Source organism: Medicago sativa, chromosome 4 (genome assembly GCF_051527215.1).
Source record: "Medicago sativa cultivar Bolivia chromosome 4, Bolivia_mono, whole genome shotgun sequence".
Taxonomy (NCBI): Eukaryota; Viridiplantae; Streptophyta; class Magnoliopsida; order Fabales; family Fabaceae; genus Medicago; species Medicago sativa.
In genome coordinates, this window is record NC_140752.1 from 76262615 (window position 1) to 76285180 (window position 22566).

A 22566-nucleotide genomic window follows, 5' to 3' on the forward strand; every position below is an offset into this window, starting at 1 on the left:
AGGAAGCAATTATCAGAGTGTCTCAATTATCTTCTTTGGGAGAAATTTGTTGAAAACCCAAAAAAATAGGCAGTATGCACGCGGTAATATTACAACACCAACATAAACATTGTTATTTAGGCAACATAGAGTCAGCAAAGATAGTTTACTCATGCAATCACTTAGGAGGTGATTCTTTCTTTAGAGATACAATCTTTAGGCTTTAGATGCAATGTTTTTGGTTTCTAGTTTCATCTAACATAGTCGAGATTGTCATAGCAAGAAAACAACAGAACAAGTAAAAGGATAATAGTGATTTCGCAATATTGGTAAGTATGCATGCAAAAGGACATATAGTGATCTTGCATTATTAGTAAGGAATCACTCTTCAACGTGGTTGTAATCATAATGTATAACCTAGAAATCAAAGTCAGTCTCCATAATCCTAACTTGGTTGAAAATTCACTCTTCAACTTTGATGACTTAGGTTCGATACTCTGGCACACCGGAAACCATATTGTATATCTAATCCTAAACATTGTTATGTCATGCACAATTAACAATTCTGTTACCTAATCTTAAACATGTTTATGCCATGTACAATTAACAATCTGTGCAAACTCTTACAATTACAAAAAAAATCTGTGCAAACCATGATCAAAGTTTTTTTGCTTGACCTTTTCTCGCAGAAATAGCTGATACAATTTGTCTCTCACCTGATTGAGCACATCTCATCAGAATATTCCATTTTTTCATACCAATACTAACAATACTAATGGATGAATGGCTGAGCCCCGGAAAGCTGAAATTGTTTGTATCTTTGCATTTGTGGTATAGGGTAGGATGAAGTGGAATGAACTATGTTAGATTGTAAAAGAGGGGGGTTATCATAGTTTATCCCAATCAACATCATTCTACTCTATATCATCAATCCAAAGTACATATCCTAAAAAACTATCAATGAAGTGCAAGCTAAACCAGTTGAAGGTGGCAGGTTTCTAAGGTCTAAAGAGATATGCGAAGAGGGACATGTCTTTAGCAAAGTTACTCCAGCTAGGTAGTGTTCAACCCCATTCCCTTATCTTGAGCTTGCTTGTGTCACATAATACTCTGAAGTTGCTTTTGCAACTGCACTTTTATTTGGTGGTTAGATTCGACATTTCTACATACATTTTCCTTCTCAGCCAAGAGTCTCAACCTCCTCGCTTCAGCATCAGCTATCTCGGAATTACACGAGTTCCTTTTGTTGCTTTTAAGATCCATGAAAGAGGACCTCAGCTGAAAACCAGAAACAGAACACTTTCAAACAATTAACAATCCACCAGATTGATCATAATCTAACATTGTTACTATTAATTTCATACAAATTGATAGCTAGGAATGCTGAACCATGATCAAAAGAAGCACATATATAGCATACAATAAACATACGTGTCAATTTCTGTTTTACTTTCAAATTTTAATCATGACTTTGACAAAAACACCCGGCTGCTATAAATAGTATAAGAAACACCGGCACATAAATGGACAACAGATACACGACACTTAACACCGAGACTTATATACCGATCACAATTTAAGAAAATATAAATGATTATATGTAATGAAAAGTGCCGACACTTATATACACGACAATATTAGACACTCGAACAGGCCTTGGATATAGTGTCAGTGCTACATATGTGATTATATCTAAAACTACAAATTAAGCTTAATTTCTAGGTGCCTGGAAGCTTGAAAAGCATGACTATTGGAAGTTTAACTTAATTTTTAAAGCATAAATAAATATACACATGAATCATGATTAAGAATTTAATATAAACAAAATGAAACAGAAAAATTGTATGAAGTTGATGATTTTACAGTTACCTCATTGACTGCATTCCTCAAACTCTGAACTTCAAATTCACATTTCATCACAAACTTCACCATTTCCTTGAATTCCTTCATTTCCATCTTCTTTGCCTCATAAAACCTATCTTTCATTTTGTGCAACTCTTCAATCTCCTCCACCTCATTGTGCAATGACCTAAATTCTTGCCAAAGCGAATCATATTTCGCTTCGAGGTTCTCAATTTGAGACTTAAGAGACAAAATGTTGAAATTCTGCGATGCAACTTTTTCAATCAAACAGCAAGCACCGTTGTTCCATGGCTCTGATATTTGCAAGCTTTGAAGCTAGAATACGAGATTTGTGCGCTTGCAACTCTTTCTCGGCCTGAAAATTGATATGCGGATGTTAAAAGCAAGTTATCCTGACATGCAGACACGCTCAGTGGCTCATATGGAAGTAGTGGATATGAAAGAAACTCAATGGCAAGCCATACAGCCCTGAGCATAGCAAAAGAGTGGGGCATTCCAGAAGAACGTTTTTAAAAGAATGTAAAAACATAAACCACAATTTCTTAAGGAATGTTTTTTTACTACCATATGCTAAACCATAAACATTTGTTCAGAAGTAAAACTCAAAAGTATCTGCCAATAATCCTAATGTAGAACCTAGAAACCAAAGTCTGTCTGCATAATCCTAATCACACATACCAAAATATAGCAAAGTTTATTTTAAAACAGTAGTAAATTTATTGTTGTGGAGTGGAGTGGCTGCATATGCGCTAATGGTGGAATGAATTATGCTGTATAAAAGTACATGTGCTCTGATGCTGTAACTGGAAGGGGGTCATTGATGCATTGTTATGTAAATGAGTGAGTGTAGGATGGAGAAGGTTATACTGTTCTGTATTCCTCTACTCACAATGTCTTGTTGATGTAGTTTTTCTGATAATTTGAATTGGAGATGTCTTGTTGATGTCCTTTTGGTGTTATTTAAAAAAAATGTATGTAGTGTAAATTGTAAAAATCCTTTTTTATGGGATAATGGAATTGTTAAGTCTTTGATGTGAATTTCTAGTAAACTGTATTGTATATCGACCGGTTACCCTAGGATCACTTGGTTGAAAATTCGCTCTTCAACTTTGATTGTCTAGGTTCGATATTGTGGCACACCGGAGATCATATTGTATATATAATCCTAAACATGGTTATGCCATGCACAATTAACAATTTCGTTACCTAATCCTAAACACGGTTATGCCATGCACAGTTAACAATCTGTGCAAACCCTTTTAAAAATACAAAATAATTCTGTGCAAACCATGATCAAAGGTTTTTTGCTTGACTTTTTCTCAGAGATAGCTGATACGGTTTTCTCTCACCCGATTGAGCACATCTCATCAGAATATTCCATTTTCTCAAACAAATACTAACAATACTTGTGGATGAATGGCTAAGCCCCTGAAAGCTGAAAGTATGAGTATCTTTGCATTTGTGGTATAGGGTAGAATGAAGTGGAATGAGCTAACATTCCATTGCTAGATTTTAAAAGAGAAGTGTTATCATATTTTATCCCAATCAACTTCATTCTACTGTATATCATCAATCCAAAGTACATGTCCTAAAAAACTATCAATGAAGTGCAAGCTAAACCCATTGAAGATGACAGGTTTCTAAGGTCTAAAGAGATATGCGAAGAGGGATGTGTCTTTAGCAAAGTTACCACAGCTAGGTAGTCTTCAACCCCATTCCCTTACAATGAGCTTGTTTGTGTCACATAATACTCTGAAGTTGCTTTTGCAACTGTGCTTTTATTTGGTTGTTCGATTCGACATTTCTACATACATATTCCTTCTCAGCCAAGAGTCTCAACCTCCTCGCTTCAGCATCAGCTATCTCAGAATTACACGAGTTCCTTTTGTTGCTTTTAAGATCCATGAAAGAGGACCTCAGCTGAAAACCAGAAACAAAAAACCACTTTCAAACACTTAACAATCCACCAGATTGATCATAATCTAACATTGTTACTATTAATTGCATACAAATTGATAGCTAGGAATGCTGAACCTTGATCAACAGAAGCAAATAGATAGCATATCATAAACATACGTGTTGATTTCTGTTTTACTTTAAAATTTTAATCATGACATATGCACATAAATATGCAGCTGCTATAAATAGTATATGAAGCACGGACACATAGGCAAGCATTGGATATGACACTGACACTCACACATATGTATTGATAAAATAATTTAAGAAAATAGAAATGATTGTATGTAACCACAAGTGTGTCACTGTCGTGTCAGTGTCAGTTGGCGTCAAGTCAAACACACTATGCATATCAAACACTCGAACACACCTTTAATATAGTGTCGGTGCTACATATGTCCTTATATAATATAAATTAAGCTTAATTTGTAGGTGCCTGAAAAGCATGACTATTAGTAGCTGGGTAATCATACCGTAAAAGTAAGGATGAGACCAATGTGTGTAATTACTTAACAGAAAATGGTGTCTCATGCGCGTACTAAGCACCAATTTGTGTAAGTATCATCAGCCTTAAAATAAAAAGAAAAAAATAAACGCATTGCTTGTAATTGTGTTGAGTGAAGTTCCAACTATCAAGCTATAGAGAGGTTGAATCATGGCATCAAGCAACAAAAGATAGAATAAGGGTGAATTTTAGGGATGAATACATCTCATTTTATTAATGAAAAAAACTCAATATAAAGAATGTGAAATTTGCTATACACAAAACCGGTTTGTTTAACCCACCACCAATCAACTAACCCAAATGTATTGCACCACATCAGCTGAATAAATGCACAGATACACCCGACACCATGGCTTATGGGAACTTTTTTAGTGAAAGCACACATTCAAAATGAAAGTCTCATGAAAAAATAGCTGAACAGAAACAGACAGAAAATAGAAGAACTAACATTTAAACCAAAAGAAAACATATACAAAAGAACCGCTTCAACACTGCCTGGAACAAAAAATATTTGGATTTGGACGATCAAAGAATCTAAGCATTAAAAAATCACTAGATTAGCTGAGATTTAGATTCCATTATGCTTATTATAACATTGGTTCCTACAGTCAAGTCAATTGTGCTTTGATTTTCTTTCAGGTCAGTATCCCTATCTATCTATCTAATGAAATACTACACAAGCCTGAGCACTCAATTTAGCCCAACCGCGAAACTAGCCAATGATTTGGTTAAATACCAAAGTTCCACATCCGTTGCCTTATCAAACTGATAAAATGAAATTCATCTACAAGTTAACCTTAATCGCTCTTAACCCACAAGATATCAATAACAATTAACAAATATCAAAACCCCTCCAAACCTAAAGACACATACCTTAAACCAAAAATTATATATGTATACTATATAATCTTGTCAAATAGAAATGAAACAGAAAATTGTATGAAGTTATTGATTTTCCAGTTACCTCATTGACTGCATTCCTCAAACTCTGAACTTCAAATTCACATTTCACCACAAACTTCTCCGCCATCTCCTTGAATTCCTTCATTTCCATCTTCTTTGCCTCATAAAACCTATCTTTCATTTTGTGCAACTCTTCAATCTCCTCCACCTCATTCTGCAATGACCTCAATTCTTGCCAAAGGGAGTCATATCTGGCTTCGAGATTCTCAATTTGAGACTTAAGAGACAAAATGTTGAAATTCTGAGATGCAATTTTTCGATCAAACAGCAAGCACCGTTGTTCCATGGCTCCGATATTTGCAAGCTTTGAAGCTAGAATACGAGACTTGTGTGCTTGCAACTCTTTCTCAGCCTGAAAATTGAAATGCGGATCTTAAAATTGGATGCTGAAATCAGAATTGAAAGGAAGTGGAAATGAATTGAAGTGAACCTGAAGCAAGGAGAGACGTTGAATTCGAGTGCGGTCCATTTGTTCGAGTCGTTCATGGAATGCTGAAGAAAACGACATTGCTGATGAACACAATTGCAGAAGATTGTGATTCTTTTGGGGATGAATTGAATTTCACTCTTTTTTTGCTGTGAACCGCGAAAACTGAAGATTCGATAATTTATTTGAGAAAAATGAAGATTCGATTATTTAATTAATTTTTCTTTTTTTTCAAAATACAAAAGGTCCATTGGTTTTCACATTTTTGTTTTTTTTTGTCAAGTACCTTAGTGGCTAGAATTCAACTTTATTAAGGTAAATAAGTGAGGTGTCTGGGGTTCGAACCCCGACCCCTCATGTCCTTGCCAACTGAGCTAAGCCGGTTTTCACATTTTTAAAAAACCATTTTCGATGTTTTACTTTTTTTTAGGAGAAAAAATCATCTTGTTTCTAAGATATTGTCCGCGCCAAAGTTAGGACCTCAAGTTCACATCATTGTGTTTCTAAGATATTGTCCGCTTTGGGCCTTGCGTGAACCCTCACAATATTGTCACTTCGCTAGGTTGAATAAAGTGTGTTATTTAGAAACTAGCATGTGCATTGATTCTCAAGCAGTTTGAAACTTTTTGATGTACCTGAATAGAGAATAAAGTGTCATTCAGTCCTCAAGTGTGACAAAGGTCCCACATACGACACCCTAAGTTTTTTTGAACAAGTTGAAAATTGTTTTGTTAGCACAAGGTGGGTTTGCTACCAATAATTTCTTTGATGATCAAGTAAACGTTAAAATGAAAGAGAGTAAAGAAGTATTGGAATATAAAAGGTGTACCTTTCACCGAGCCTTGGTTACCATATTTATGATTGAGGAAAGGATCCAAGGAGAATGATAATGTATCGTTGTTTGGAAGATGTCACACCAAATCTCACGTTTGTTGTCTGCTTCTGTTCGTTAAGACGATGAATGGAGGGAGGAACACTATAGTTCGAGAAGTTCTCTGAAGGCGTATTTATGAAGAGATCTTAGATGAATTTGGTCTTTTTAGGCTTGAAGGATTAGACCTTTTATTCCAATCTAGAACATACACCATCTTCGATCATCTATAAGATCGTTATCAAATTTACAAATGATCTTCTTGCAACCATAATCAGAACGTACAATAGTTTTCAAATGACTTTATATGATAATAAAAATCAATCAGTAGTTTTTTTTTGTTAAGAAATCAATAAGTAGTTAATAAACATAATTTAGTTTTAAATCAAAAAATAAATATAATGTAGTTTATTAAAAAAATACAATAAATGTCCTATAAATAATTTAGTAAATTTCTTAAAAAAATAAATAATAGTAAATTATTAATCCCTTTAGCCATTCTTTAAACCGGCTACCCCGGTTTCTTTAAACCAGCCGGTCAATACTGACTTTCTTGAAACAAAACGCAGACGTTTTGTCTTGAACACAAATCGCTCATTTCAGAAGCGCTCTCTCTTCGCTTTACATTACAAGTTCGTTCTCTCACCGTCTCACGTAAATCGCTACTGATCGGTAAATCCTCTTAACTTCATTCTTTCCTTTTGTTTTCTACTTTACCGATTTGTTCATACACTCCAATTTGTATTCCCACTTTTCTTAATTGAACCTATGAGGGGTGGACAATCGGTCTGATTCGGTCGGCCGCGGACCGAAAAGAACAATCCGATCGAAACCACGGTTGGACAATTTAAGCCCATTCCCGTCCGTTCATGACGTCGGTTTTTTCGGGTGGCGGTTTCAACGGGTTACGGTTTTTATTGGGTGGTTTATTTCGGTTCTTTCACTGTGTCATCATCTCCATTTTTTTTGTTAAAGTCGTCATCTCCGTTATTATCAGCAACCAATATTTATGAGTAAAAAAAAAAACAAAGAAAGAGGCTGATAGTAGAAAAAGAGAGAGCTTAGAAACTAGAGTAGAATGATCGTGGAAGATGAAGAGAGGATTTTAATTTGTTTCAATTATATAATATAAATATAAATATAAATCTAAAGATAAAAGAGGCGCCATGGCCATTTGATGTGGTGAAGAAAAGAGAACTGTGTTGGAAATTACAATAACACCCTTCATTAATTTGCAGAATTCCTATTCAGTTTCATTTCTTCTTTCCCTTTCTCTTTCATCTGAGAACGCGATCTCTATTCTTCTCCCAACCAAGCGACCGAACATTACATCCACCACCACACCACCGCTGGTGAGCCGCGACCACTCTCCTCCTTCTCCATCCATCACCGCTGCATACTCCTCCATTTTCTGTTTGATTCTTCAGTTTAGAGGCAAGTTAATGTGAAATTGAATGTAATTGTCTTCAATTCTGATTCTGATTTGATGATTACGTTTTTTAGTTGATTGCCATGAGTTTTCCTTCCATCTGTTGTTTTTAGGGTTATTTGCAGTGGGATTGTGTTGTTTTAAGGGTTATTAAAATTACTCATTCTTTTCTATCAAATTGATGCCATAAGCTTGTTGTAATATCCAGCGCTGCAAAGTGATAACAGTACTACATTGTAAAAGCAGTTGCTACAATATGTAATTTACTGATAAGGGACAACAGTACTACATTGTTTTCTCATCTAAATCTGTTAACAACTGAAGACTATTTTATTGTTTCAATTTGTTAGGCTACTGTGACAGGAGAACCTGTGATAATATTTTACATAATTTTTTATAATGAACCTGTGACAATAGAACAATGAAACTGTAGTACTTTTTTTCTTTGCATAATTTACATAATATTTGATGTAATTAGATGTGTTAGGATACTGTGACAGTAGAACCTGTGATAATATTTTGTTAATTTCTTTTTTTAATTTCACTCCGAAAGCGTAAAGTGCATATATAGGTATGTTAGTTTATATATTATGTAGTTTAAATTTTGAATGATCGGTTTTTGGTTTATTACAACTTAAATGTATTGTATGCAATATGATTTATATATTTTGGTTTATTTTGATGGCGGGATGCCCGCCACCCCAAACTTTTTTGTCTGGCTCCGCCACTGGTTGTTTGTGTGAGGGAGAGTGGGTAAAGAAATGGAGTGAGGACTACTTTTCTCTCTGCACCAAAATGGATTAATTTCTAAAATTAATAAATTATAATAATAGTGAAAGATGAGACATGTGGTGTGATGGTGGTGAGACCTGAGACGTGTGGTGTCAGTATTTGCTTTGATAGAGAAAAAGTACTGTTGTATCTAATTTCTTCCCTCTACTCTGTGCTAGTTTCCTCTATAATATGCATAATTTATATTATGTACTATTAATTAATAACTATTATCGGTCGGTGTTGGGTTTGGATGGATTGAAATTTCCAATCCGATTCCGTCCTACGTTATCCATTTCAAACTGCAAAAGGTGACCTGTTGAACCGCAGACCCGAACTAAACCACCTGTGACATTGTTTTTTTCATCGGATACAGCGGACATCGGTTTTTTGTCCACCCCTACTATGATTCATCAACTTCATCCAATTTATTTACTTATTTTCTCAATGCGTATATTCAAAACATGAAAACAGATGTATTTATTTCGATTAGGGCTTCAGATTTCGCGTCGCGTTGTTTTTTATAGATTGATTAATAGACGATGTAATTGAATTTGATTGGTTACTGCAGAGTGAAACAAGTGAAGGTGATGGCAAATAACACACAAGATTCGTCTTCCCAGTCATTCTGGGAAGGCTACAAAGAGTTTTGGGGCGAGAGATTTTCCTTTATGACCAATTATTCCAACTTCACCAAGCGTGATAAGCCCCTCACTTCATGGTCTAACTCTGATGTTGAGGACTTTATCGCTTCTGATCCTGTTCATGGACCCGTGGTAACACCATTCTTTCACCTTTTCATATCGTTTCTGCATTTTGATTGTTTGTATAACATTTCAGTTGTAGTGAGATGCTTATTTGGATGTTTGTTAGCTAGCATATGGTTTATAGGGTTTGATTGGTAGAAAGGTTATTTCATGTGTGCTTGGTTAGTCTATGATTTAGAGTATATCTCGGTTAGGAACTTTGCTGGACTCTCTCATGCGTTTGATGTCTTGCTGCCGGGCCGGGATAGTAGTATTTGCAAGTGTCGAGTTACTGTCAATTCATAGAAAACTTGTTTCCTTCTTGATTAAAATTGTTTTAGATATATGAGGATGGATTACTTTGAAAAGATAATGTTATCTTTTCCTTCATCAACTCCAGCTTATGGAAATTTTGGGTTTTTTTTCTTTGCGGAGTTAAATGTAGAGGACACTCTGTTTCTAGTTTCTACCATCTATTATTGTCCAGTGATACAGCACTCCTTTCGTGTTTACACAATACATTTTGTTTTTCAGTTATTTTTGCGTATCTATTTTGTTGTTAAATTGGAAGACACTCAAGTGTGCTTGGCTAGCTGTAGTTTGAAATTTATACACTTGGTGTGCCACTTCTTTATGTTGGATTTCTTAATGTCGGTTAATATTTCATTTGGAAAAATGGTGTGATTAAAATGGTATATGGTATCTCCTCTATCAAAATATATTTTGTCCATGAAGACTGTTATTTTACAATATCATTTACAGAGATTACATCTTCAAAGTGACTCATTTGCATGCGAGTTCAAAAGCAGAAGACTGTTTGTCCTTTACTTTTATTTGAAATGTGTTGATTGTCACTGGTTGTCCTTTTATTGATGAAAACATGCCAGATGTTAAACTGTTACAGCGCTTTCTTTTTATTAGAAAAAATAGAACGGAAAGTGTGATTACATATACAGCCTTGAACTTTGTCGAAAAATTAGTTAGACCAATGAAGGAACAGAAGCATGAAGTAGTTTAAAATGCATGTTTGCACTTAGCACTATTATTTGGAAACTTCATCAATCCTGGTTCATTCGCCATGTTGTTTGATTTTGATTAGTTTAGTTACTCTAAGACTGCACAACATCAAGAGATGAAAGCTACTATTTCTTCTTGCATATGGTAGATATGATGTCTAAAATGTCTGGTAAATCTATTTATATAGATTAAAATTTCTTGTGGAAGCTATTCTGCTCCCCTGGATTGATGATATAGACATCACACCTATGTAAAATGAAATGCTATTGTGTGTTATTTTTGCTTTTCATTTATTTTTCAGGTCAACTATGGTGCATGTCTCTTAAGTTGGTTTTGTATCATTCATTCTTTTTCAGTGTTTTCTGCATGATTAAACATTAAGTCACAGTCAATGCTTAGACAGGTCTTTGACGGCTTGTTATGTGGAATAACTCGCAGTAGATGCAAGTGGCACTTTTAGATAGAATCCACTTGTTTGGTTGCCCTTTTCTGAAGGGAAAAACTACTTTTTAATTAAAATGTATGTTCAAAAGAATTACAACGATTATGTAAGTATGTGGGACAAAAATGAAAAGCCACGAAAGAACTGTTCCACTGCTTTTCTTAGAAGTTAGAATTAAGAGCTCTTGAAAAATCTTTAAAACAAAGTTGTATCATAAAATTACTTTCCTAAACTTAAATAAATGGACCACTATACGAATGCAGAGTCAGTAAATTCTGACTTCCTTGGAGATATTTGGATGCTGTAGTTGTAATTACTCAATTTTGAGTTGGGCATTAATTTTGATTTTCAGATGTTTTTTTCTTTCACCATTAAGAGTTCCTTCCATCATCAGAACATCCTTTAGATATCATCATGGATGTTTTTCACTTTCCTTCATTCGTATGTTTCACCGACATACATCGGTTTTAATGTCATCATTGCAAGATAACAAAAATGACACCAACAACCACAAATTGTTTATCATGTGTATGAATCAGACAACACTATAATTCATTATCATGTAAAGCTGGACTGTTAACCGCAAAATCTCTCTTGATTATTTGATGTACAACTTTTTATTGATCTCCATCTATTTTTAACTAACGGACTGTTTTATTTGATCAACCCTCCACACTGGTGCTTGCGCTGGTCATGTTTAAACCATCTAAGACAATAATTTACTATTTTGCGGCTTTCCTACAGTGGTAGCGGTCCCAGTATTTTCTTTAATAATTGTATTCCTATGCATCGCAGATGAAACAATCCTTCCTTTCATATACTTTGCTTGAATATAATGGTTAACTAACATTTCCATCTATCTCTCCATCATTGTGGATGATGGACTTAATTTACTTAAAACATATGACTTATGGTATTGTATGTTCTTCAATTTTCATCTCTAATATATGATTTTTGTTTCTTTGCTAAGTTTAAATTCAACATACTTTAGTTTCTCTTACTTGGGTGGAAGCCATCTATGTCTAAGATTTATCTCCATATTTCTAACTTTCCATTTATTTATTTTTCTCTAAAACCTTCTCTTATTAAAACTATGTCACCACGAGTGTGCATCGCGGTGGTCTTTTTGATATGTTCAGTAAGCACATCTAGAACTAAGATAAAGAAAATACGTGATCCAAGTTACCCATAGTGCACGTATAGTTATAGGGAATTCTTATCTATTTGACTGTGTATCACTCCTCACGGTAGTTGTGGCTCTATCACTCACTAGACACGACATCATTAGCTATATAGTGCTGATTGTGATTCCTAATTCTATTGCAAAATGATCAATAAACTGGACATGTTTTCGGTACCAACGGTGATTGGCATTTGCCTTGAAACATCCCAAATCTTTCCAAATGAGAAAAATTAAACAAAAATTATAATGGACAACCCTATTTTTTTGGCAAATGCTAACTTGAGCCCTCAAGGGCACATGTTAAGGAACTCATTATAGAAATATACGTATTAAAAGTCGTGCATTCAACTTCTTAAAAGTTGACATATTATGTTTTCCAATGTAAAGTTGCTCTTTTTAGGTTGCTTAACATGTGCCTTAAGGGCACAAGTTAGCATGACCCTATTTTTTTTGTTTCATATGTGATTATTCATATTTGGAGCTTAGCATCTTAATAATGGCAAATGATCGCATAGCTAAATTGATACCTCCTTTCTTTCTCAATAGCTGTTTGTGGCTACAAAATTTGAAGATATCCTTTTCTCCATCCTTTTCTCTTTTCCTCTTTTAAAAATATAAATAAATTGACCATTGTTGATCTTGTAGTTTTGCTTTAAATTAAAATTAACTGTTATCTGAAGTGCTGCTTGGGTAACATCCTTTTCCCATTTCAGCTTAAAACTGCTAGAGAAGCAGTGCAATATGGTCTTGCAGGAAGTGCTTTGGGAGCGTTATTCACCGCAAGTTTTGCATGGAAATATTCAAGGAGTTTACATGGTAATCTGTTGTTACTTTTCACACTATTAAAACCCTTTTACTATGCCTAAACATCATCATCGTATGAAGGCATAAATGTTTTTGAATCTTCATAGTTTATAATACGTTCTACCTGAAGTTTAATGTAGGCTTTGTGATGCTAGCCGTACGAAAGTATTTCATGTACTCTTGTTAATAATCTTTTACAATATATGTTATTGTTTTACTATTCAACAGGTGCTGGTCTGTCCTTTTTAGCTGGAGGTGTATTTGGGTGGACATATGGACATGAAATCGCAAATCATGCACTTCAACTTTACAGGGTAGACACATTGGCTTCTGAGGCTAAGTTTCTGGAGTGGTGGAAAAGGAAGACCGAAGGAGGGAATTGAAGCTGTTTGCGTCTGGATAATAATGCTACATTTGTTATCGTTTCGAAAATTAACAATATTTTCGTGTTGCCAATGCAATTTATGTTCGCTGAATAAATATTCTGTTGTGACATAGGTCAAAATTTAGAACTAATGCATAAGCGCAAATCAAATTGTGACTGCCATTTTTCCTCCCTCTGTTGTGTTGTTTTCCTTTTTGTTCTAAATAAAATTATGGAACCAATGTAAAATTTTGTTACTTATGGACCTTGTGTGACGAGGCACTTGGTTTGGAAAAAGTTTTTAATGTTAATTTTTTTACATATTATTATGTTTTTATGAAAATAATGTAAACAAAAGTTTGAAAGGTAATTGACGCAAGATTTCTAATGTTCATGCAAATTTTCTTCTATTAATTGCCCCCTAAATTCAGCAGGGGAATATTCTATAGGTACTACTACTACATATCACATATTATGACACACCAAACCGAAATAATTAAGCTTCAAAATGATGGGCTAACAACTTACCAGGTAAAATGAATGAGTATCTGCAGTGATATAAAAGAATGCAACCATTTTTCAAGTCTCATGTAATTGAGCATTTATTTTCTTAATAATAGCATCTCCAAAGATTATCATGTTAAACGGGATTATAGATCTCAAAAAAAAAAAAAAAAAGATGAGGGATACTCATGCCGGGGTAGGCTTGAGATCAATTTTCACAACATGACTTGAATTTCACCACGAAAAGCTAACTCATTGGAGGATGTGTTCAAATGGGAAATGATAGATATGGTGACAAAATTTATCAAGAAAATTTTAAGACATTGCATTTGCTAACACCTTTTCTTAATTACACACCACTAGTATAGTGACCCGTGCCAAGCACGGGGAAATAAAAAACTTTTGCGAACCGCTCGCTTTGACATCAGAATTTTTACCCGATCGACAAACAGAATCAGAGCTTAAATACTCTTTCTCTTCACCTGGAATCAGTGACATCGTATATTCGTTAACATGCTCAACTGAATCAAGCATTGGTGCGAGTATTCCCCTTTCTTGGAAAAATAGCGGGTCACCAAGATTATCATTCAAATCGGGATACACAAAGTTTGTAAGTGACATCAACGGATTTGTTGTGTCCGATATGAGCAAATCTTCAGGAATTTCTACCTTCATTTCACCATTCTCATCCGAAGCGTAATTGCCGTCTTCAATTGAGAGTATCCATTTGCCAAAATTAGCAATTTCTTCCTGCTCTACAGGCACCGAAGATGCACCCAATCTCAAATTAACAGTAAGCCTCAACACATTACAATAAGCCCGTATCTTTGATGAATTGATTGAGGCATCAACAATATCCTGTCTCGTTCCTTTTCGGACAACACGCAATATTTGCCTGATATCACCACCTAAAACTACTGTCATTCCACCAAAAGGTCTAAACTTGTTTAGGGGATCATTCTTTGACATGATATCACGCATTGATCGGTCAACTGCCTCAAAACACCACCAGTGCATCATTGGAGCCTCATCCCAAGTTATCAACTTTGCAGCACGCACCAGGTCTGCCCTAGGGCTATCCTTTTCCATCGTAAGCGATGATGCCTCGTTAATCTCAATATGGACTGTCAGCGTCGAGTGTGCGGTTCATCCACCTGGTAATAGAAGAGCCGCTATACAGCTGGATGTAGCATTCAATACAATTAACCCCTTCGATCTAACAGCAGCCGACAATGTTTTTCATATAAAGGTTTTTCCAGTACCATCGTAACCATATAAGAAAAAGAAACCATCGTCGTCAGAACCAACGGACTCCATGATCTTGTCATGTACACATCTTTGCTCATCAATCAGCATCAGTAACATATCAGCGTGTGTCTTTTCCAGTTCATCTTTGTTGTAATTTAGCTCATCAACGTTGAGCTTGTTTGTGAAAGTTGGCATGTCTGCTGCATCTGGCCTGGACATAGATTTGAAGTCAGTAAGCGACTGTCCGTTTTCCTGAAGCAGCATTTCAATTTCAATCAAACAAAGGTTCTTCAAGTCATCATCACCGATACGTAGATTTGCATATTAAATGTAAAGTCACGAAATTAATATTAACACCTTTGCATGCATATGTGTGCACGTTGAAGAGAAAGAAAAAAATATTAGCTTTATATGAGAATCCTTTATATTTAAACATATCAGCATAAAAAATATAGAAAATGTTGAATGGTATCGTAGAGTTAGTAACTCTTAATTTTTTCTTTACTATATCCTGAAAAAAGTACCTCTTAAATACTTAAACTATTCTAATCAGCCTTTACTATATCCTAAAAAACGCACCCCTCGAAAACAACCTTGTCATCAAGGTTGGAATGTGCTAAATTTCTTAATGTGTAATAGTCTTCAAATGTATCACCCTTATCCCTATTTTTTTATCAGTGAAGTACTGTTTTGATTCTCACTTTAATTTGAACTCTTTGGTTCCACCAAGATTCTTTACTCCTAGCAAGGTCCAAAACCTATTAATTCTTCTAGTGTCTCTTTTACTACTTTTCTAATCTCATATGTCATCTTGTTCCACATATCATTTTCGCTTCTATGTAGCTTCACACAACCTTCCTTCAAAATCTTTTGTAGGAAAACACTTTGATTTTAATCCTTTAAATGTCACCACTTGATCCTTGTATCCCAATCATGGCCTCTCATCTCCGCTCTTATCTTAACCCTTACATCCATAACCAATACTATATGTTGGATAGTCAAACTCTCTCCATGTAAAACTTTAAATTCAAAAAAATATTTCTGTCATAATTCCTAATAAGAAATAAATCTATTTGAGAACATGAAATCCCACTCTTGTATATAATAAATTTTCTTTTTATTTTCCTAAAGTAAGATTAAAAGACAACAAAAAATCTAGGATGGATTTACCCTATGCATTTATGTCCCCGAGGCTATACCCTCATTCACGCCTTTAAAACTTATCAAACACTCCTTACATGCCCATTTAGATCCCCTCCTAGAAAAACATTTTCTCCTTGTGGTATATCTTGAATTAAACCTTTCAAATCCTTCCAAAATTTAACTTTAGAATATTCTTCCAAACCTACCTAAGGTTGGTAAACACTCATAACATTAAAGATGTCTTATTTCCTTAAATAAAAAATAAAGATGTCTTATTAAACTAAAAATTTGTGGGATACAATCAAATCTTACATCCTCTTTACATCCACAATATCCTTTTTCAATTCCTTATCCACAATAATGCCTACACCATTTCTCGATCTAACTTTTCCAGTTTATCAATGCTTAAATCTTGAACTATCTAATTCTTTCGTCTTTTCACCTACCCACATAGTTTTTTGTTGGCACATAAAATTAATCTTCATTTTAGTCACTGTGTCAACTATTTCCATATATGTTCAAGTAAGGGTACCTTTATTCCATGTTGTAAAACGGATCATACTCTCATTAACTAACTTCTTTACTCACACTCGTTCACAAAGATGTGGATACCCTTGCTTATTTTTTACCGCATTCAGGCAGCAATGTATCCATCCTTGCTCATTTAACATTGTATTTGACCTATACAACGCGTTTCTTCTACGCATTGATCAAACCTAATGAAACTTGATTGCATCGGGTAATTATTTAATATAAAATGTCATTTAATTATATATATTTTTAAGATTTTTTTAAAAAAGTTACGTGTAATTATTTATTGATCAAACCTAATGAAACTTGATTGCATGGGGTAAAAGATTACAATGAAAACCGACTCATCCCGTGAACACCTGTAGGCGGGATGTTGAAGCATGTTTGTTAATTTCTTTTTAAATAGGTATCATCATCCATAATTAACTTTTTTTATACCCATGACGATCATAAACTTATGTTTGCTTAAATTTAATTTTTTTTATTGAATGATTTTTGTTACAAACGACGAAGGAATTAAATGATTGTATTTCCTATGTTAGTCGTCATTTACTATTGATTGATTTTATTTTCCTCATCAATGAAACTCTCTTCAATTCATTAAAAACAATGACATGTTGAAAGTGCTCATCCCACTTTTACTTAAAAAAAAAGTTATTTTTTAGGACAAAAAACAGGTATATTTTTATTTTATTTTTCAGGAGAAAGAGATGGTTTGCATGGTATAATATGAGTTAGACTACCCATTGTACTCTCTTTTATTATGTATTATTTTCCTTATTAAAACTCAAACATTTAAATATGCAATTGTCATTCTTTATCTTTTGATAAAATATCTTTTTTAATTCTGATTTAATGCATATTAGGATTATAGAAATCAATACTTTTTTAATAATTTCTATAATAAAAAATCTATAATAAAAACAATAAAAATCGAAATTCCTGTAAATAAAAAACTATAATAATCATTTATATGTATAGTAGAAATTCCACAACTAATGAGTTACCTTATTTTTAACTTTCATTTAAAATTTACGGTTGACCATAATTTTTTTCCGTTGAATTTTAAATTAGCAACCACATAACTTCAAATAAGTTATTTGTCCCAAATTTTTTATTTCATACTTTGATTGATTCTCTAGATTCCGAGAACTTGCTTGGTTTGATTTTTTTTTTTAATGATGGTTCAATGATCTATTGTTTACCAAGAATAGTAGAAACATAAATTGAAGAACAGGATGAGGGTCAAGATTAAATAGAAATAAGAAAATGAGACATTCATATTCTTTTTTTTTATTTGAAGAAGACATACATATTCGTTATTGAGTGGTTTAAAATATTCTTTGAATTTGTTTTTTGTGATTGCCTTGATTGAAGTATTTCAATTTTTCTACAATTTGTTTACCTTTAATGCAATTAATTCTTAATTCATGAGTTTTATTTTTTTAAATAAAAGAGGATTTTTTTTATGATGGTTTAAAAGTTATTCAATGGTGATTGACTATTGAAAACGGAAAACTTGCTATATATTCTTAAATGAGTTAACGAATACCGCGAATTTTTAAGATATTCTTGATTGCAGCATGTCAAAGTTTCAACAATTCATTAATACTTCATCCGTTTTAAAATACATTTCACTTACTTTGACCACATTTTTTAACTAATATATAAATACAATTTTTTTTTTGAAGAAGCATATAAATACAAATGTTAGCATGTAAGATGTTGTTTGATTTGTCTCAATGAATATTTTCAAATAGGATTATCAAAGTATGTGTTTATTTTTGAAAAAAGAAAATAGGATTTTTTTTTATGCTTATTTAAAGATTATTGACCGTAAAAAAGGATAAATATTAGAATTAATGAATATATATCTTGCACATTAATACATATACAATTCTACAAATGTACTTGTTGGATCCAATTAACCACCCAAATTTGGGAGCTCCGTTGTTGACCGTCTTAGTCTATATTTTGACATCACAATGTTAGGTTTGTTTGAAGTCTAATTCGAAATGTTTTTGAGGCAAAATATCATATGATCCAAATATAAAATCAAACACGGTTAACTTTGACTTGGATGAATCTTTTGAAGGAAAAAAAATTCAATCAAATTTAATGCAATATAATTTGGATCACTATTTACATATCCAAAATAAAGTTTTGGAAAACTCTTTTAATGTTAATAATATAAAGGAACAATAGATTAATAGGTTTGATACAAAAATAGATTAAACTAATAAGTATTATTAAAAAAATTGGAAACCCTTTTCATTTCATTTTATCACAAGTTGATAAAATTTGACACACACACTCACTCATAAGATAAGAGTAGGATGAAGTATCGTAAAAAAAAATTAAAATTAGTAAATAATAGATTAATGTAATAAATTTGTAAAAGTTTAGTCTGGTGGTAAAAAGACATATCACCAAATTAAATCAACTTGTGATAAAAAAAAAATTGACCGATTTTCCAAAAAAGGTTAATAGAATTATTTTAAAAATGTCTTTAGGTTTAAATTTTTTTTAAATCAAAGTATTTTTATTCATAAATATTTCATTTTTTATGTAAAAAAAGTTAGTTAACAAATTAATCAATTTATTCATAAAAAATCAAATACATTATACATAACAATTATTATTAAAATTTCTCATTAAGGATAATCTTCTCATTAAAGCTAATTATTATTTGAAATCTTATAATAAAATGACTTATTTGAAGACATCATTATTCATTAAGGAAAATATCCTCATGAAAATATTACAATTCGATGACTTGTTTAGGAAGTTTGGATCGCATTAATATTTTTTTGGTTAAAGAGGGAAATATCACATTAATATATTTTATTAAATAATTTTATTTTTATTATTACTTTATTACTTGTATTTATTTGATTGGTTGTATATAACTTTTTTTAAAAGAAATATTGGTTGTATATAACTATTAATTATTATGTGAGAGTTCACCTTAGAATTTCTTACGTGAAAAGTGATACCGAGGGTGAGAAGTTGTTAAAATAGTTTAAGAAAAAAGGCATGTTAATGGTGTTGATAAAAACTCGTGAAACAAAAATCTAAATTCATACACATGTATTAATATATTTGTATTATTCATGTACATGTGATATACAATAAATTAATAATTATAAATCATGAAGAAAAAGGGGCATTCACGACACGCCGCACTAAAATTTCCAATATAATAAATACAATCTTCAGTTTCTTTGTCATTCTTGTATTTGAAAAAAAAAATCAATTAAAGAAATAGTGCGCTATTTCTTATACACTAAATTGAAACGCCTCATTATCAATGTCTTTTGCAATGCTCCATCATATGACTCTTCTTCCTCATAAACGACTTTTTGTGTGTCACAATTTCTATTCACTTTGTCTCCCTGTCTAAACTAAAAAACAATAAAAGATATAAAAATAAAAGCTTTATGTAATCTAAATTAAAAATGAAAACGACAATATATGTTAAGGAGAATGAGAGATTAACATTTTTGAATCACATATAAACCAAAGTCTACCAACAGAAACAATGAAAATTGAAATGATTATTCAAATAGGAGTCACAGAAAATAATATGAAAATAAGAAAACAAAGAACAATTCAACAAAAAATTTGAGTTTATAGAAGACTTTCAGAAAATTTATGTTGCATTTTCCAAGTGATGTAAAACTTGTGAGTATCATAAACAATATTTATAGGAAAAATCATCAAGTAATAACAATAATCACTCCCTTGATTTCTTCAAAAAAAAAATCACTCCCTTGATTTACAGATAAAATAAATGTGAAAAATATCCATTAATTTTCGAAAAGTCACACATTTGAAATTAGAAACAAAATCATATTAAGTTAAGTTGTATAAAAAAAATTAATGGTTCTGAATAAATATAATTAAATTACTTTAATTTGAATTACTTTAATCAAAACGTATTTTTATTACTTACATATATCAATAATTTGATCTCTTTGAAATTAAAATATTAAAATATAAATTATTCAATTAGTATTTTATTTGAATCTTTGAATTTAATTTTAATAATATATTTAAATATAAATTTGTCTTATTTGTCTTATTTAATAATTAATTAATACTAATTGAAATAAAATACTAATTGTAATAATATTCCACAAATAAATTTATTATTAAATTAATATTAATTAATTTGGAATATCAATGCATCAATTCAGAATTGTTTTATAAAAAAAATAACACCATTAGTGCCCAATCATTAGAATGTTGAATTAAGTCCCTGATGCCACGTCATAAGGATGCTTTAGGGAGGGTTTCGTTTTCATATATACGTTTGAGGAATAAGCCTAAAATGTACAATTTATAGATATAGATAGATAGATATGGATATAGATTTGAGGGTAATTTGGATATGATCATTACTGAAAATATAAAAAAAAAATGATAATTATCTCAATATCGTTTAAAAGAATCGTAAGTTTTTTCTTCAAAAAAAAAAAAAGAATCGTAAGTTTTAACACCTTTAAGAAACGGATGAATTTCATGCATTCTTAATGCACAAATTTCATGTTAACGCCTCAAAGAAATGGAGGAATCAAAATAAATGCATTTATTTAGCATTTTTAATGGTTTTTTATTATTTCTTTATTTGTTTCAAAGTCAATAAAGTTAATTATGGTATATTTTTGTGCTTCCAAAGATCTGAATATTTTTAATTTAATAATTTTTTGTGGTAATTTTCTTTGGCTAATGAGGAATTACATGAATATATATTTTTCATAATATTAATAATAAATATATGCTATTACTATTTGTTTTTAAGGAATAATATATGCTAGTACTATTTGTAATCCAACAAATTAAAAAACAATTTATTAATAGTCTCGTTAATAATATATTAATTAGTACTATTTTCTTTCTTTGCAAAATTCTAATATATTAGTATTATTTTATGAAATCCAATAAATTTATAGACGTCATTCATAATGAAAACAATAATATATTACTACTATTATCTCGATAGTTAATTATTATATTATTAAAAAAAATTATGCACAATATTAGGCCTATTCTTTTTTTTTAAGAGATATTAGGCCTATTCTAAAAAGTAGTATATAGAATCATGCATATTGGTGCACAAATTTAATTTGAAACTACAATGCCTTTTCTGGTTACTATCATAATAATGTTTTTCTCTAGAAAATAATAATCATAATAATGCTATTTTAGGAATATTAATATTGCAATTTATTTATAATATCAAAATCAAAAATATAAACGGTTATAAAAATTAATTTGGGATAGCATTAAATATGAAATGCATGAGAGAAGAGTGCCACATGTTGAGACTTGGAGCAAATGCAAATGCTTGAGGAAGAGTGCCACATGTCAACACCAAAAGAAGAGAAAATGAAATAGGTCTCAAATTTATATAATATAGATTACCTCCTTTGATTTCCGTCAAATAACAAATTTAATTGGTTGAGACATTTTCTTGATAAATTCTTGATAAAAACTCTCTAGATAAATAACAATGCTCGTGTACAACTACATATATACATTGTAGATATATCTTTTAATTTCTTATCTTACTATCTGATGGGTACTAAGATACCAACCACATCAGTTTTAAGAACTTTATCAAACTTTAGCCACTTTTCATTTCAGCCTTCCAATATTCTGCAATCCGACAATGGGTTCCACTTGTTATCCCAATACTATTTTTGTAGATAAATTATTTTTTAATGTTAAGAACAGGTTCTTCTACAACACCTCATTCTACTTGAATGTTGAAATCCATAAAAAAAAAAAAAAAATCATAATTAGATCCAAAAC

The 22566-nt window shown here is 31.9% G+C and overlaps 2 protein-coding genes and 1 pseudogene across 5 annotated transcripts; 1 reads left to right on the forward strand and 2 right to left on the reverse strand.

Moving 5' to 3' along the window:
- Window positions 1-927: 927 nt before the first annotated feature.
- LOC146932010 (uncharacterized) lies at window positions 928-2336 on the reverse strand (annotated as a pseudogene). The gene is made up of 3 exons (XR_015008011.1): window positions 2307-2336; window positions 1849-2197; window positions 928-1257 (listed from the first exon to the last, which is right to left on the reverse strand). The product of XR_015008011.1 is annotated as an uncharacterized LOC146932010 (transcript).
- Window positions 1940-5864, reverse strand: LOC146932011 (uncharacterized). 2 transcript variants are annotated; one of them, XR_015006900.1, is made up of 4 exons: window positions 5700-5863; window positions 5271-5621; window positions 3533-3762; window positions 1940-2197 (listed from the first exon to the last, which is right to left on the reverse strand). XR_015006900.1 is itself a non-coding variant. In XM_085703593.1 (3 exons), the coding sequence occupies exons 1-3, from the start codon at window positions 5775-5777 to the stop codon at window positions 3583-3585; spliced, it is 609 nt and encodes a 202-aa protein (XP_085559719.1). In that variant the 5' UTR covers window positions 5778-5864; the 3' UTR covers window positions 3519-3582. The 2 variants fall into 2 exon arrangements, 1 of the variants encoding a protein (XP_085559719.1); XM_085703593.1 differs by lacking the exon at window positions 1940-2197 and having other exon boundaries at window positions 3519-3762; window positions 5700-5864.
- A 1290-nt stretch (window positions 5865-7154) lies between these two features.
- SDH6 (succinate dehydrogenase subunit) lies at window positions 7155-13620 on the forward strand. 2 transcript variants are annotated; one of them, XM_085703595.1, is made up of 5 exons: window positions 7155-7239; window positions 7806-8001; window positions 9339-9543; window positions 12869-12971; window positions 13188-13620. In XM_085703595.1, exons 3-5 carry the CDS (start codon window positions 9358-9360, stop codon window positions 13340-13342), a joined length of 444 nt encoding a protein of 147 aa, XP_085559721.1. In that variant the 5' UTR covers window positions 7155-7239; window positions 7806-8001; window positions 9339-9357; the 3' UTR covers window positions 13343-13620. The 2 variants fall into 2 exon arrangements, with proteins under 2 accessions (XP_085559721.1, XP_085559720.1); XM_085703594.1 differs by lacking the exon at window positions 7806-8001.
- Window positions 13621-22566: the final 8946 nt, after the last annotated feature.